This window comes from Hyperolius riggenbachi, chromosome 9, assembly GCF_040937935.1.
Source record: "Hyperolius riggenbachi isolate aHypRig1 chromosome 9, aHypRig1.pri, whole genome shotgun sequence".
Taxonomy (NCBI): Eukaryota; Metazoa; Chordata; class Amphibia; order Anura; family Hyperoliidae; genus Hyperolius; species Hyperolius riggenbachi.
Genome location: NC_090654.1, coordinates 237760398 through 237776128, shown reverse-complemented (window position 1 = coordinate 237776128; position 15731 = coordinate 237760398). Strand labels below are relative to the sequence as shown.

The window sequence follows — 15731 nt, the reverse complement described above, 5'->3', positions numbered from 1 at the left end:
CACGCCTGCACATGCCCAGTAGCATTAAGCTTACAACAGCTGCACGGGCATGCATGCACAGTAGCTCTGGCTTACAGTAGCTGCGCTGATGGAACAGGAGGTGTTCAGCGAGGGGGGACAGGTGAGCAATGAGGGAAACCTCTGAGGCTTCCCTTTCTTTAGGCAAGTATCTCATTTTGTAACAGAGCTTTGGCTCGGGTACACTTTAAAGGGAGTTTTATTGGTGAAGTGTGAAAATATCACCCAGGAGAAAGCTTAGAAGAAAAGGGGATTTGAATAAGGGTCCTGGGCCCATATGCAAGTTTTCTCCTAGGTGATATTTTCACAACTTGTCATAAATTTCCTTTCAAGCCAACAGTATGCAAGGAAACACTCAACATAAATTTGATAGTACTTTTTTTAACCAACTTTTGGGCACTTTTTCAATAGTAAAATGCTGAAAAGTTAGTTTAAAGAGAAGATGAAAATGATCTCCTAGGAGATAATGCAGGAGAAAAAGTGAATTGTATATGGGCCCTGGTGTCAGAAGTCAGGACACGTCTTAAACTTCTATGAATAGGTGCGCAGCAGCAGCATGTATGGCTACACAATGGGGCTTATAGTCAATACTTGTGATTTTCACTAGTCAATGTGACTGCTATTAGAATCTAAGCAAAGTGTGAAGAACAGTCTGGTACTGCAGTCATATTCCATAAAATGAGCTTTATTGTGCTCAGCTCATTGATATACAAAAATCTTCATGCAAAGTTCTTTATATAAAATGCACATACCCATTTGGAGCGTAGATTAGGTCGTGGGGCATAGTGGTGGCTGCGGCCCGCCTAACCACCGTAAAAGGTCATTTCGTTAGGTTTTATATAAAGAACTTTGCGTAGATTTTTTGTATATCAATGAGTCGAGCACAATAAAGCTCATTTTATGGAATGTGAATGCAGTGCCAAACTTTATGTTCTTCACACGTTGCTTATGGACATTGATCTACTTTTTCTAGTCTAGAGCACGCTGTAATCTATCCCTATCAATACCCAATGAATCGAAGTACGGAGGTTGTACTTGTATTTTGCACGCTGCCGTAGTGCCTGCAACTGTTTCTCCTTTATTGCTGCTATTAGAATCTGCTTTGGTCAATTTTGGCTTCAGTTGGGCTTCTATGGTTGATAAAGAAGACTGCCTCTAGATTCCCCTCAGGTGCATACGCAACAATGAGAAATAAGCAAAAGTAACATACCAAAAAAAGGCACACAAGGTGGGTTGATTGACTTGAGTTTTGCCAGATATTTTTTAAAGTGATCCTGACTCAACTCCACTGCCTCATCCAGTATTTTCTTTTTTCTTTCCTGTAACGCCTGTAAAAGAAAACATAATTACTCAGCCTGCTTTAGCTCTAATTACGCAAAAATAAATACAAGGCTTTGTTGCTGTGAAAAACATGCAAAATAGCGTTAGACACGGCAGACACAAAATCTACTGCAATATTGAATATGCTCCATCCTTTTGGAAATCCAGCTCAGAAGCCAGTGTACACAAAGCTGTAAAAGAGCACACAGTGTAGGTATTAAGGGGTGTACACATGGACAATGCTTGTCGTCAGAATGGATCGGGACACAATGGCGTTATTTTGGGAGCCGAGCACTGTAGAGATGGCTTGTTCTGCTATAGCAGAGTGAGGAGTCTGCTGCTATGTGGAGGAGAGGAGGAATAATGTGTGCTACACAACAGAGGGGCTAAACAGTGCATAAACAGTTACACAAGGAAATAGCTCTGTTGTGTACTGCCCCATATTCCATCAGATACAGCAGGACTGTTAGCGCTAGAGGGGAGGTTGTGCAGATTAAAACAGTGCGACCACTAGAGGGGAAATGAGGAAATTCATTTTCATTTTGACAGTTCTGCATCTCTTCCCTGATTGAAGAAGCGAGACTAGAGAATGACGTGGGTAGGGTGAAAGGGGTCAGTAGCAATCTTGTTGCATGATTTTGCACCTGCTAATTTAGAGGTCATGTCAGGAGGGATCCTTGCTCTCTAGATTATCAGATGCAGTATTTAGATCTGTGCTTAAAAATAATCAGGCTTCTATCTTATAGGACCACTGTTACAAAAAATTAGGCAGAACTGACAGGTTTTGGGCCAGTCCATCTCCTCATGGGGGGTTGTAAAGATTTTCTTTCTTTTTAACAGAATTTCCTGAACAGCAGTTGCAAAGTTTAAATGACAAAATAGTGTGCAAGTGAGTAGGGAGGCTGACTGGTATCTAACTATTTTGGCACTGCTGTTCAGAAAATGCTGTTGAAAACAAAGAAAACCCTGAGAATCCCCCATGAGGAGATGGACTGGCCCAAAACCTGTTGGTTCTGCCCTCTGGAAGCCTGTGTTTTCCTCACCGCAGCTCCACTCTAAGCTGGTCTCCCGGGGACATGTGGCTAGGGACACACAGGCGTCCAGGGCCTGGAGGAAGCCCCAGGTTAGTAAATCATATTTTTTTGTTAATTCTCAGATGTATCCTTTAAAGGGATCTAAGCAGTACTTTTTAAATAAACCAACCTTAAGAGAGATTTGTTAATTGTATGGGCTTTAGGTGTGCAGCAGGCATTTACTTACCTATGGGAGGGAGGGCAGACTTAAGACCCCCCCGCAAGTTAATATAGAAGCTTCCATCTACTGTGTCTAGCACTGCAGATTCCCGCTGGTTATTCGTAAAACTCTTTCTGCACAACGCATGCCGGGAAATGTAATTCCCATTGGTGGTGGAGGGGGGGTTGTTTATATGGAGCAACCCCCATAAGTAAATGCCTGCTGCCTAAGGCCTGCACAATTAGTGCTCCAATTAGGGGGAGGTTAGTTTTCAAATTGTACTGCTAAGATCTCTTTAAGAGTTTACTACATGCTGTAGTTCAGGAAAAAGAAAAATGATTTTAGGCTGTATGCCCTGCGCCACTTAGCTGTACCTGACCTCACTGTGCATAGAAGTACCTAACACATTGGCTGTTCAGGAATGTCAAACAATGACAGTGGCAAGAAACATGACAGGTTCTCTTCTTTTCTAGAAAAGGAAAACAAACCTCAAATGTGTGATCCAACCGGTATATGGGAACAGAGTTCACTGCGCTTACTATCTCCAGAACACCATTGAAATTGTTCAAGTCTTGGAACACCTGGAGTATTTCAATGACCCGACTGAAAACAGCAACCCTCTCCTCAAAATTCTCCGTCTCTACGAGGCACCTGTATCCCACAAAGAAAAGAAAAAATGAATCCAGTATTCCTTACTTACAACATTTAGAGCTCAATTCCCAAGAAAATCAGAAAAGTGTGGTCCTTTGTAGCAACAAACAATGCAATACATAACATAAAATGTGAAAATTTCAGAGCTGAAGAGGGCTGGTCACGTGACTGCTAATCACCCTCTCTCCTAGTGGATCTGAGGTGACTGCACAGTCTGGAGAATGCACATCCTTTCTCATTCTAATGGAGCACTGCGACATAAGCCCAAGATGCGTGTTGGTGCGCCTGCTCAAGCTGTGCCGTAGCCGTGAGGAGGTAGTCAGCTGTCATATGAACCCCTTTTCAGCTCTCAATTTTTTTTTACAATAATACTAATTTATAATAATACAAAGCGAACTCTGAAGAAATAGTTAGATACTCACCTATGTAGAGGGAAAGCTCTGGATTCCATAGAGCCTTCCCAGTCCTCTCTCCATGCTCCATAGCTGTTATTCGATTAACTTGTTGAATGTGCCTTTGGGAATCCTTGTGAAGGCTTCTTAAGTACTCATGTCCTCAAGTACTTCAGAAGACGGGCAGGTCCATGCTGCACATATGCAAGTGCGGACATGCGCAGTATGGATGCACCCATTAAACGCCCCGCCCCTTCTCTCATAACATTCATGTGACTCTCCTCAGAGCTAAACAGACAGAAAGATTTCCTCACAATAGAGGCTGCTGCCAGTCTTTCTTTAGAAGACAATATCAGTAGATGAAGGGCCGGTTTCTACTGGGGTGCCGCATCCATTTCTGAATCGGACGTGGCCCCCGTGCAAGTCTGTAGCTGAATTACTATAGCTGTGTAATACACGGCTATAGATATTCAGATGCATGCTGCGGAAAACTGCAGCATACCGTCAAAAATCGCATTTGCATGCGATTTGGACGGCAAGCCAGTTGACTGAATAGGCATTTTCCGCATGCTGCAGTACATCGGAAGTCACAGCATTTCCTCGCACACGAGTCCCTCTGACTCACATGCGGGGAACTGCTGCGAATTTGGACTTGCTGGAAACGGCCCCAATTTTTCAGTTCTGCCGAGAACCTGTCGATCCAGTTCTTTTCTTCTTTGTTTCATTTCCTGTTGAGATTAGTTGTATCTAATTTCAGATTGGATATGTTTATTGTTTTCTTGATGTAAAATGTGTTTTACGTCTACCTGTGATCTGATAATATATGGTGCTCAGTGTTGCTACTCCTCTATTGCTACATTATTGCTGTACTTTTTTTTTTGGGTATATGCGATTTCACAATAAAAAAACAAAACATTTGAACCTGGAAAAAAATGTGAGAACCTACTTTTCAAACCAAAGTGTGAGGTTTGTGGTGTGGCGAATCATCTTCAGCAAGTTAGGGGAATTAATTTCTTTATCTTCTTTAGTCCACACGCTGCCTACAAGTTCTGACGGCTGCACCGCCCTGTAAAGGAGCAAACACATTGAAAAAAAAACTCATTTAAAGATGAAAACTGTTAGTTTTCATACAAAACACACAGACAGTCAAGACACGAAACATTTATATTCTGCTTTTCTCCTGGCGGACTCAAAGCACCAGAGCTGCAGCAACTGGGACACACTTTATAGGCGGTAGCAGTGTTAGGTCTCCTACTGAATAGGAGCTGGCTTCCTGAACAAGATGAGCAGAGATTCAAACCCTGGTCTCCTGTGTCAAAGACAGAGCCCCTAAGGGCCCATTCACAGTAGAAATCACAAAACACTAGCACTTAGCGCTAGCGTTTTGCTCGAGTGATTTTACCACGATTAGCGCAGTAAAATTCAGTGGACACTTCCTTTATAAGCACTGTACCGCGATCGCTCCAAAAATGCTGCAGGTAACGCGTTTGCAATCGGCGCCAATCGCCGCAGTGAGAACACTGCCATAGGGTAGAATAGCACTAGTGCTTTTAAAAAGCCCCAACGCTTTGTCCTAGTGTGAATGGGCCCCGAAGAACAACTGAAGTGAGAGGGATATGGAGGCTGCCTTGTTTATTTCCTTTTAAACAATACCAGTTCTCTGGCAGCCCTGCTGAAATATTTGGCTAAAAGATAATAAAATACTGCTGCGCCACCTAAATAAAATAAAAGATTACAGATGTGCTCTTATCTACAAGATTATATATAAACGATCAATATATTAATATCACCACAGGCTCAAACGCCAATAAAAAGTATCTCAAGTCCAAAACAACAATTGGAGTGCGCTGTGTTGAATCCTCTAGGGCAATCTTGAATCAGTTATATCCACTGCGCGCTACCATATCTGTAGAAAACAATCTCACATAGTGTAATCTGCTTTACCAATCATGTTTTAACAATATAACTCCCATCAATCGTGCTGGTGGTAAACAGGTGTCCAATCGTGATTCCCACCACCTCGAATAACAGAGCAGCTCACCAGATTATAACCACCGAATCACAGGTGGAGTTCAGGCTCAATATGTGGTACTCAAGGCTCATCAGTAATGAGCAGATTACACTATGTGAGATTGTTTTCTACAGATATGGTAGCGCGCAGTGGATATAACTGATTTGAAATATTTGGCTGCAGAAAGGTCTGAATCACACCAGAAACAAGCATGCAGCTAATCTTGTCAGATCTGATAATAACGTCAAACACACCTGATCTGCTGCATGCTTGTTCAGGGTCTATGGCTGAAAGCAGAGGATCAGCAGGCTGCCAGGCAACTGGTATTGCTTAACCTCCCCGGCGTTCTATTGAGATCGCCAGGGAGGCTGCGGGAGGGGTTTTTTTTAATTAAAAAAAAACTATTTCATGCAGCCAACTGAAAGTTGGCTGCATGAAAGCCCACTAGAGGGCGCTCCGGAGGCGTTCTTCCGATCGCCTCCGGCGCCCATAATAAACAAGGAAGGCCGCAATGAGCGGCCTTCCTTGTTTTGCTTAGATCGTCGCCATGGCGACGAGCGGAGTGACGTCATGGACGTCAGCCGACGTCCTGACGTCAGCCGCCTCCGATCCAGCCCTTAGCGCTGGCCGGAACTTTTAGTTCCGGCTGCGCAGGGCTCAGGCGGCTAGGGGGGCCCTCTTTCGCCGCTGCTCGCGGCGAATCGCCGCAGAGCGGCGGCGATCAGGCAGCACACGCGGCTGGCAAAGTGCCGGCTGCGTGTGCTGCACTTTATTTGATAAAAATCGGCCCAGCAGGGCCTGAGCGGCAGCCTCCGGCGGTGATGGACGAGCTGAGCTCGTCCATACCGCTCAGGAGGTTAAAACAGGGATGTCAAACCGGTCCTTCGAGGGCCGAGGTCCTCACACATTTTGACACAGCTCAAATTAATTGATGGGTCTGAATCAGGAAAGGTGTGGTCCATCAGGTAGAACACATTCCTCTTTCTCAGTCCATCCGAAACCCTGGCATGGCTCTAGCCTTTCAGGCCTGGAGTTCAACACATGTGGCTTAAAAGGAAATAAATATGGCAGCCTCCATATCCCTCTGGCTTCAGGTTTCCAACAAAAGTTGATTAGGTGGTACCCTTAATGACTAACTGTACAAGATTTCTTGACCAGACACAATAAGGTTGCCATCTGGTCTGTAATACGGTTCTCTGAACAGATTTTTATATTACCATATATACTCGAGTATAAGCCGACCCGAGTATAAGCAGACCCCCCAACTTTTGCCCCAAAACCCCAAGAAAAACGATTGACGCGAGTATAAGCCGAGGGTAGGAAAACCAGCACCTAGTGAGGACCTCCTAGGGCTCTCTGATCATCCAATTTAGCCCCACAAACACCACATTTGATACTGGGAACTCCTTAACCACTTCAGGACCACAGTCTTTTCGCCCCTTAAGGACCAGAGCCTTTTTCTCCATTCAGACCACTGCAGCTTTCACGGTTTATTGCTCGCTCATACAACCTACCACCTAAATGAATTTTGGCTCCTTTTCTTCTCACTAATAAAGCTTTCTTTTGGTGCTATTTGATTGCTCCTGCGATTTTTACTTTTTATTATATTCATCAAAAAAGACATGAATTTTGGCAAAAAAATGATTTTTTTAACTTTCTGTGCTGACATTTTTCAAATAAAGTAAAATTTCTGTATACATGCAGCGCGAAAAATGTGGACAAACATGTTTTGGATAAAAAAAAACCCATTCAGTGTATATTTATTGGTTTGGGTAAAAGTTATAGCGTTTACAAACTATGGTGCAAAAAGTGAATTTTCCCATTTTCAAGCATCTATGACTTTTCTGACCCCCTGTCATGTTTCATAAGGGGCTAGAATTCCAGGATAGTATAAATACCCCCCAAATGACCCCATTTTGGAAAGAAGACATCCCAAAGTATTCACTGAGAGGCATAGTGAGTTCATAGAAGATATTATTTTTTGTCACAAGTAAGCGGAAAATGACACTTTGTGACAAAAAAAAAAGAAAAAAAAGTTTCCATTTCTTCTAACTTGCGCCAAAAAAAAAATGAAATCTACCACGGACTCACCATGCCCCTCTCTGAATACCTTGAAGGGTCTACTTTCCAAAATGGGGTCATTTGTGGGGTGTGTTTACTGTCCTGACATTTTGGGGGGTGCTAAATTGTAAGCACCCCTGTAAAGCTTAAATGTGCTCATTGGACTTTGGGCCCCTTAGCGCAGTTAGGCTGCAAAAAAGTGCCACACATGTGGTATTGCCGTACTCAGGAGAAGTAGTATAATGTGTTTTGGGGTGTATTTTTACACATACCCATGCTGGGTGGGAGAAATATCTCTGTAAATGACAATTTGTTAATTTTTTTTACACACAATTGTCCATTTACAGAGATCTTTCTCCCACTCAGCATGGGTATGTGTAAAAATACACCCCAAAACACATTATACTACTTCTCCTGAGTACGGCGATACCACATGTGTGGCACTTTTTTGCACCCTAACTGCGCTAAGGGGCCCAAAGTTCAATGAGTACCTTTAGGATTTCACAGGTCATTTTGAGAAATTTCGTTTCAAGACTACTCCTCACGGTTTAGGGCCCCTAAAATGCCAGGGCAGTATAGGAACCCCACAAATGACCCCATTTTAGAAAGAAGACACCCCAAGGTATTCCGTTAGGAGTATGGTGAGTTCATAGAAGATTTTATTTTTTGTCACAAGTTAGTGGAAAATGACACTTTGTGAAAAAAAACAATAAAAATCAATTTTCCGCTAACTTTTGACAAAAAATAAAATCTTCTATGAACTTACCATACTCCTAACGGAATACCTTGGGGTGTCTTCTTTCTAAAATGGGGTCATTTGTGGGGTTCCTATACTGCCCTGGCATTTTAGGGGCCCTAAACCGTGAGGAGTAGTCTGGAAATCAAATTCCGCAAAATGACCTGTGAAATCCTAAAGATACTCATTGGACTTTGGGCCCTTTAGCGCAGTTAGGGTGCAAAAAAGTGCCACACATGTGGTATCGCCGTACTCGGGAGAAGTAGTACAATGTGTTTTGGGGTGTATTTTTACACATACCCATGCTGGGTGGGAGAAATAACTCTGTAAATGGACAATTGTGTGTAAAAAAATCAAAAGATTGTCATTTACAGAGATATTTCTCCCACCCAGCATGGGTATGTGTAAAAATACACCCCAAAACACATTATACTACTTCTCCCGAGTACGGCAATACCACATGTGTGGCACTTTTTTGCACCCTAACTGCGCTAAAGGGCCCAAAGTCCAATGAGTATCTTTAGGATTTCACAGGTCATTTTGCGGAATTTGATTTCCAGACTACTCCTCACGGTTTAGGGCCCCTAAAATGCCAGGGCAGTATAGAAACCCCACAAATGACCCCATTTTAGAAAGAAGACACCCCAAGGTATTCCGTTAGGAGTATGGTGAGTTCATAGAAGATTTTATTTTTTGTCACAAGTTAGTGGAAAATGACACTTTGTGAAAAAAAAAATAAAAATCAATTTTCCGCTAACTTTTGACAAAAAATAAAATCTTCTATGAACTTACCATACTCCTAACGGAATACCTTGGGGTGTCTTCTTTCTAAAATGGGGTCATTTGTGGGGTTCCTATACTGCCCTGGCATTTTAGGGGCCCTAAACCGTGAGGAGTAGTCTGGAAATCAAATTCCGCAAAATGACCTGTGAAATCCTAAAGATACTCATTGGACTTTGGGCCCTTTAGCGCAGTTAGGGTGCAAAAAAGTGCCACACATGTGGTATCGCCGTACTCGGGAGAAGTAGTACAATGTGTTTTGGGGTGTATTTTTACACATACCCATGCTGGGTGGGAGAAATAACTCTGTAAATGGACAATTGTGTGTAAAAAAATCAAAAAAGATTGTCATTTACAGAGGTATTTCTCCCACCCAGCATGGGTATGTGTAAAAATACACCCCAAAACACATTGTACTACTTCTCCCGAGTACGGCGATACCACATGTGTGGCACTTTTTTGCACCCTAACTGCGCTAAGGGGCCCAGAGTCCAATGAGTACCTTTAGGCTTTACAGGGGTGCTCAAAATTTAGCACCCCGCCCACTTGCCAGGACAGTTAAACCCCACAAATGACCCCATTTTGGAAAGAATACACGCTAAGGTATTCCATGAGGGCCATGGTGAGTTCATAGAAAATTTTATTTTTTGTCACAAGTTAGCAGAAAATGACATTTTGTGAAAAAAAAAAAAAAAAACACAAAACCACAATTTCTGCTAACTTGTGACAAAAAATAAAACATTCTATGAACTCACCATGCACCTCACGGAATACTTTGGGGTGTCCTCTTTCCAAAATGGCATCATTCGTGGGGTCTGTCCTGGCATTTTAGGGTCTCTGCAATCATTACATGTATGGCCAGTATTAGGAGTTTCTGCTATAGTCCTTATATTGGGCATAAGGGTAATGCACTGTGGGCTGAAAGGAAAAATGAACGTCAAACAATCAATCAATGTGGATGAAAAAATATCTGCCAAAAAATTTTGGAAAAAAAAAAAAAAAAAGAGGAGGAAGGCGTCTGCCAGGACATAGGAGCTGCCGCCCCAAAAATCCAAACCCACCAGCTCGTATGCCCTGGCAAACCTGATTTATCCATTCACACCGATCGATGTGGATGAACAAATCATTGCCAGAGTTCTTTTTTGATACAAAGTGTTTGCCAAAGCATATGAATCCCCAACACCACTCCTCGGCCCATATGCCTCGGCAAACGTATCTTTTTGACTGCGGAGGAGAAATCTCGTCCTGCAGCGCTGCATGCACCGACTTGTGTGTAAGCTGACAGACGCGCAACGTTCTGTCAGGATGCACCATCAGTACTGCAGCTGGTTAGTCATTCGCTCGGTCCACCTGGAAGGTTATTGGATGGAAAAAAAAGAAAAAAAAACTCAAAAAACAAGCAAGCAGCAAAGCAATTACTTCATTAACATTAATAACCTTTGAACTTTAATAAAAAACTTAACATTGCAAACCAAACATTAACTTCTTTGCTTACCTGTTTTTTGTTTTTTTTTAACTTACCTCCCGAGGACAAACCTCTCCTCCCCCATGGAACAATGTGCGAAGTGCAAATTGCACAGAGTTGTGGCGAAATACATTACGCAATTTGTCCCAAGTGAAAGGAGAGGTTTCTGGCAGCCCTGTGTATTAGGGTCTCTGGAAACCCGATGTTTGGTTTCACACTGCATATTGACATATCCGGTGGGTCGAGCCCGCCGCACCGTATCGTCCAAAACAGACCTTCAGGCAATACCACAAGAGTAGCATTCGGCCTAGTAATGAACTGCGTCGCCATAGACTAACATGACTTCCGCGCCGATCGATACTGCCACAGAAGCCACGCAGTAACGTAGGCATGCACTAGCGTTAAGTCAAGCACTTCCGGCGTAGGGGGGGGGCCGCAAAGTGTGACTTTTGCTAGGCATTTTGCCCTAACGCATCGCAGCAGTGTGAAATAGCACTGAGAGACCCTTGTGTGCCTACCGCTGTGTGTGGAGTTCCCTACTCTCTAATAGTGTACCTGCTCGTGGTACCTCTCAAAACACTCCCCTAGGCATAGGCCAGGCTGGTCAGGACAGGTGGGACAATAAACAGTGGTGTCACGCCTTATTCCAGCCCTGCTGCAGACACGACAGCGTTTTCTTCGGATTCGTTGACCTGGGGTAGTCGGAATTGGATAGGCGTAATGCCTTCCATACAGCCGGCTAGTTGCATCTTGGGGTTGGGCCACGGCACCTCCTGGATACAGGAGTTCCATCACGATCTGTTTATTAAATTGAATAAACGAGCCAGTTCTCCCAGCCTTACTGTAGAGAACAAAGCTGTTGTAAATTGCCAATTGAATGAGGTAAAAAGACACTTTTATACCAGCGTCTTGTTTTTCGGGCAACTAAATAGGGCGCTAACCTCTGATCATTGAAGTCCACCCCTCCCATGTTAGTATTATACTCGTGGACGACAAGGGGTTTTTCAATGACCTTAGTTCGCCGTTGAATTTCAACTGTCGTGTCTGCGTGAATGGTGGACAGGAAGTAAACCTCCCTCTTGTCCTTCCATTTCACCGCGAGCAGGTCGTCAGCACACAAGGCGGCCCTCTGCCCCCGTTCAAGTCTGGTGGTAATGAGCCGTTGGGGGAAGCCCCGGCGACTAGGCCGCACGGTGCCACAGCATCGGATTTTTTCTATTTTTAAGTGCTGAAAGAGGGCCACACTTGTGTAATAATTGTCCACAAAAAGATGGTACCCCTTCTGGAACAAGGGTGACACCAAGTCCCACACAACCTTTCCACTGCTCCCCAGGTAGTCAGTGCATCCGACCGGCTCCAATTTTGAGTCTTTTCCCTCATAGACCCTAAAATAAGATGTATAGCCTGTGGCCCTTTCACAGAGCTTATACAGTTTCACCCCATACCGGGCGCGCTTGTTTGGGATGTACTGTTTGATGCGAAGGCGCCCGGTAAAGCGTATGAGGGACTCGTCTACGCAGATGTCCTGGTCAGGGGTATAAGCATCTGCAAATCTGGATGACAGGTGGTCTATGAGGGGTCGAATTTTGTGGAGCCGGTCAAAAGCAGGGTGGTCACTTCGATGACAGGTTTCGTTGTCATTGAAGTGCAGGAAGCGCAGGATGTTCTCAAATCGTGTCCTGGACATGGCAGCAGAGTACAGGGGAACATGATGTGCTGGGTCCGTAGACCAATAAGACCGCAACACATTCTGCTTTACTAGTCCCGTGTGAAGGAGAAGGCCCAAAAAAATTTTCATTTCGGAAACTTGGACTGGTTTCCACCGAAAAGGCTGGGCAAGGTACTTTTCCGGATTGGCGGTTATATATTGTGTGGCCTTACGGTTGGTCTCTGCCACAATTAAGTCCAAGAGATCCTGGGTGAAGAACAGATAGAAAAAGTCTAGGGTCGATCCTAGATTATTTGTCTCCACCTGGACTCCAGACTGGGCGGTGAAAGGGGGAAGTACGGGTGCGGCGGAATCAGGGGATTGCCAATTTGGGTTTGCCAGCACCTCTGGTAAATTAGGGGTAGTACGGGCCCGTCTTCTTGGTGGCTGCGACTGGGATCTTACTGCACGTGCCACCGAACCAGTTTCAACTTCCATGCTGGTGCTCGCCACTTCACCAGGGTCTACGGAAGTACTGGTGCTAGGTCCAGGAGATGTTGTGCTGCTGGTGCCTGCCCCACCATGAAATCTCAGACCAGCACGAACACCACTCTGCTGCCCTTGAGGCTGATCCTGCGCCACCTGCGGTCCAACAACATGGGGTGTGGTACGCCTGGCTTTAGCCGGGACCTCAACCTCGTCATCACTATCGGTCAGTGAGCCACTGCTCAATTCAGGTTCAAACTCTGACCCGGAAGATTCGTCGAATGAGGCGTCCCAATCGTCCTCATCCGACTGGGCCATGTACCTGAGAACCTCATCATCGGAATACCCCTTTCTTGCCATGGTGGGCTGCTAAATTTAGGGGGTATTCCTCTGAGACTACGCAGAAAAAAGAGCACCTACCTAGCAAAAGGGAGTATTTGAGAGGTAGAAAGCTGTGCTCACTGAGTTTTGATAAAAAAAATAAATCAAAACTGAGGTTTACAGTGCCACAGCTATTGTACAGTGTTTTTTGCAGTGATCAGAAAAAAAATTCTGTCACTGCGGTGGGGCGGGCTGAACGCAAGTGCAGGCGAACGATCAGGCCTGATCGGGCAAACACTGCGTTTTTTTTTGTGGATCCTAGTGACCCTAATAGATCTGACTGCGATCAGTAATGATCACTTACAGATACTATATAGTACCAATGTTGATTAGCGACAGTGATGACGCTAATTAGTGACTGTGGTGCAGTGGGCTGAGCACTAACTGACACTTACAAAGGGGCCTAGCTAACTGGCCTAACTGCTAACACTAGTGATACTAAAAAAGTGACAGTTTTCACTGTTTTTAGATCACTTGGATAGTGACAGGGGGGTGGTGGCGAGTGGGGAATCGGAGGCAATCAGAAACAATCACAGGACAATCAAAGGCAATCACAGGGCAATCGCAGGCCAATCACAGGGCACTCAATTCCCGGGACAATCAAAGTCAATCACAGGGCAATCAAACCAATCACGACACAATCAAAGCCGATCACAGGCCAATCAAAGCAAATCACAGGCCAATCACAGGGCAATCAAACCAATCACAACACAATCAAAGCCGATCACAGGCCAATCACAGGGCAATCACAGGGCAATCAAAGCCGATCACGGGACAATCAAAGCCGATCACGGGACAATCAAAGCCGATCACGGGACAATCAAAGCCGATCACGGGACAATCAAAGCCGATCACGGGACAATCAAAAACGATCACAGGCCAATCAAAGGGCAATCACAGGGCAATCACAGGGCAATCACGGGACAATCAAAAAAAATCACGGGACAATCAAATACAATTACAGCACAATAAAATTGAATGTCAGCACAATGAAATTGAATGTCAGCACAATCAAATACAATTGCAGCACAATCAAATACAATGCACTGGGAAGGTGATTGGGGGGGGGGGGGGGGCTGAGGGCGATCTAAGGGTGTGGGGGGTTGATTAGGTGCCCGCACGGGGCAGACTGGGTCCTGATCTGGTGGGTGGCAGACACAGGGGGTGACGATAGGAGATCAGTGAGGGATTACAGGGGAGAATAGATGTAAACAATGCACTGGGGAGGTTATCAGGAGGGGGGGGGTCTGAGGGCAATCTGAGGGTCTGGGTGGGTGATCAGGTGCCCCCAAGGGACAGTTTAGGGTCTGTGCTGATGGGTGGTGGTGACAAGGGGTGATAGACAGGTGATCAGTGGGTAAGACAGCTATATAGCTGTATACAGCATACAGGGGGGTGGTCTGGGAGGGGGGTCTGGGGGGGATCTGAGGGTAGGGGGGGTGATCAGGGGACCCTAGGAGGCAGTTAGGGACCTAACCTAGGGGATAGCGTCCCTAGATAGTGACAGGGAGTGATTGATGGGTTTTTAGGTGGGTGGTGGGGTGCAGATGCTGGTGTGCTGGGGTGGTCAGGGGGGTTCTGAGGGCTGGGGTGGGCGATCGGGGGGTCTGTGTGGGTGAAAATGTGTTGTGTTACACTTAGCTGCAAGGCTGCCGTCCTCTCTGATGGTCGCACGACGAGTGACCATCAGCGGAGGAGGCAGCCAGTATAATACACTTTGTTACAATAACAAAGTGTATTATACTCCTCTGATTGGCCGGATCGCCGCATTTGAAACCCGCCGGCGCTGCTAATTTGCCGGCGGGTTTCCGTGCAGAGTGGGCGGAGCCTATTGCCGGCGGCGATCGCGTCATTGATGACGCGATCGCCGCACAGCCACCGCTGATGCCGCCCCCGCCGATGGGCGTATTGCGGTCGTTTGGGCCCGGTCTTTGCCGCCGCCCATCGGCTGGGGGCGGTCGTTAAGTGGTTAATTGCATCAACTTTTTAACAGTGCACATATCTATGCCAATGTCGTCTTAAGTATGGGCCTTTAGTTGACACCAGGCATTAAATGAACAGTTCCATAACTCATTAGTCCATCACATCAAGCAATAAAAGTGCACGCAGAAAGTTTAAGCTTAGGCAAATTATTAGCAGCAAAGCACTGACATTTGCAAGCTGGGTTATGCAGCAGTATTATTCCATACTGTATCACTTCTGCAAGTAATGCAAAAAATCCTTAGCGCTATATACAGTAATAAATGAAATGCTCAACATTATCTGCAGGCATGTGCACATTTGAACACACCTGGCTTCATTCTAATTTTGCACCTTTACCCTGGGCACGTGCCCCCCTGCAGAGCTGTATGTCTAGTTACATCCCTCCACCACCGGATCCGTATTGTGTGCTTATTGCCCCCCCCCCCCCCCCTTCCCCCCACCGGAGCGGTATTGTAGTTATGTGTGTGAGTGACAGAGCATTCACTCACCAGTTCCCGCCGCCAGGTTTCATCTTAGCTCGTCAGATTCTCATCTCTATCATTTTCGTCCAGTGGGCACGCAATGTA

At 45.3% G+C, this 15731-nt stretch overlaps 1 protein-coding gene across 2 annotated transcripts in view; it reads right to left on the bottom strand.

Annotated features, from left to right (window-relative positions):
• The window catches only part of SOS2 (SOS Ras/Rho guanine nucleotide exchange factor 2), a 133509-nt gene that overhangs the window by 19045 nt on the left and 98733 nt on the right, over positions 1 to 15731 (bottom strand). For both annotated transcript variants that reach the window (XM_068254184.1, XM_068254185.1), the window contains exons 15-17: positions 4561 to 4680; positions 3060 to 3222; positions 1229 to 1346 (exon numbers count right to left, since the gene is read on the bottom strand). In XM_068254184.1, coding sequence (XP_068110285.1) covers positions 1229 to 1346; positions 3060 to 3222; positions 4561 to 4680 — 401 coding nt within the window. The remainder of the gene's footprint in view (positions 1 to 1228; positions 1347 to 3059; positions 3223 to 4560; positions 4681 to 15731) is intronic.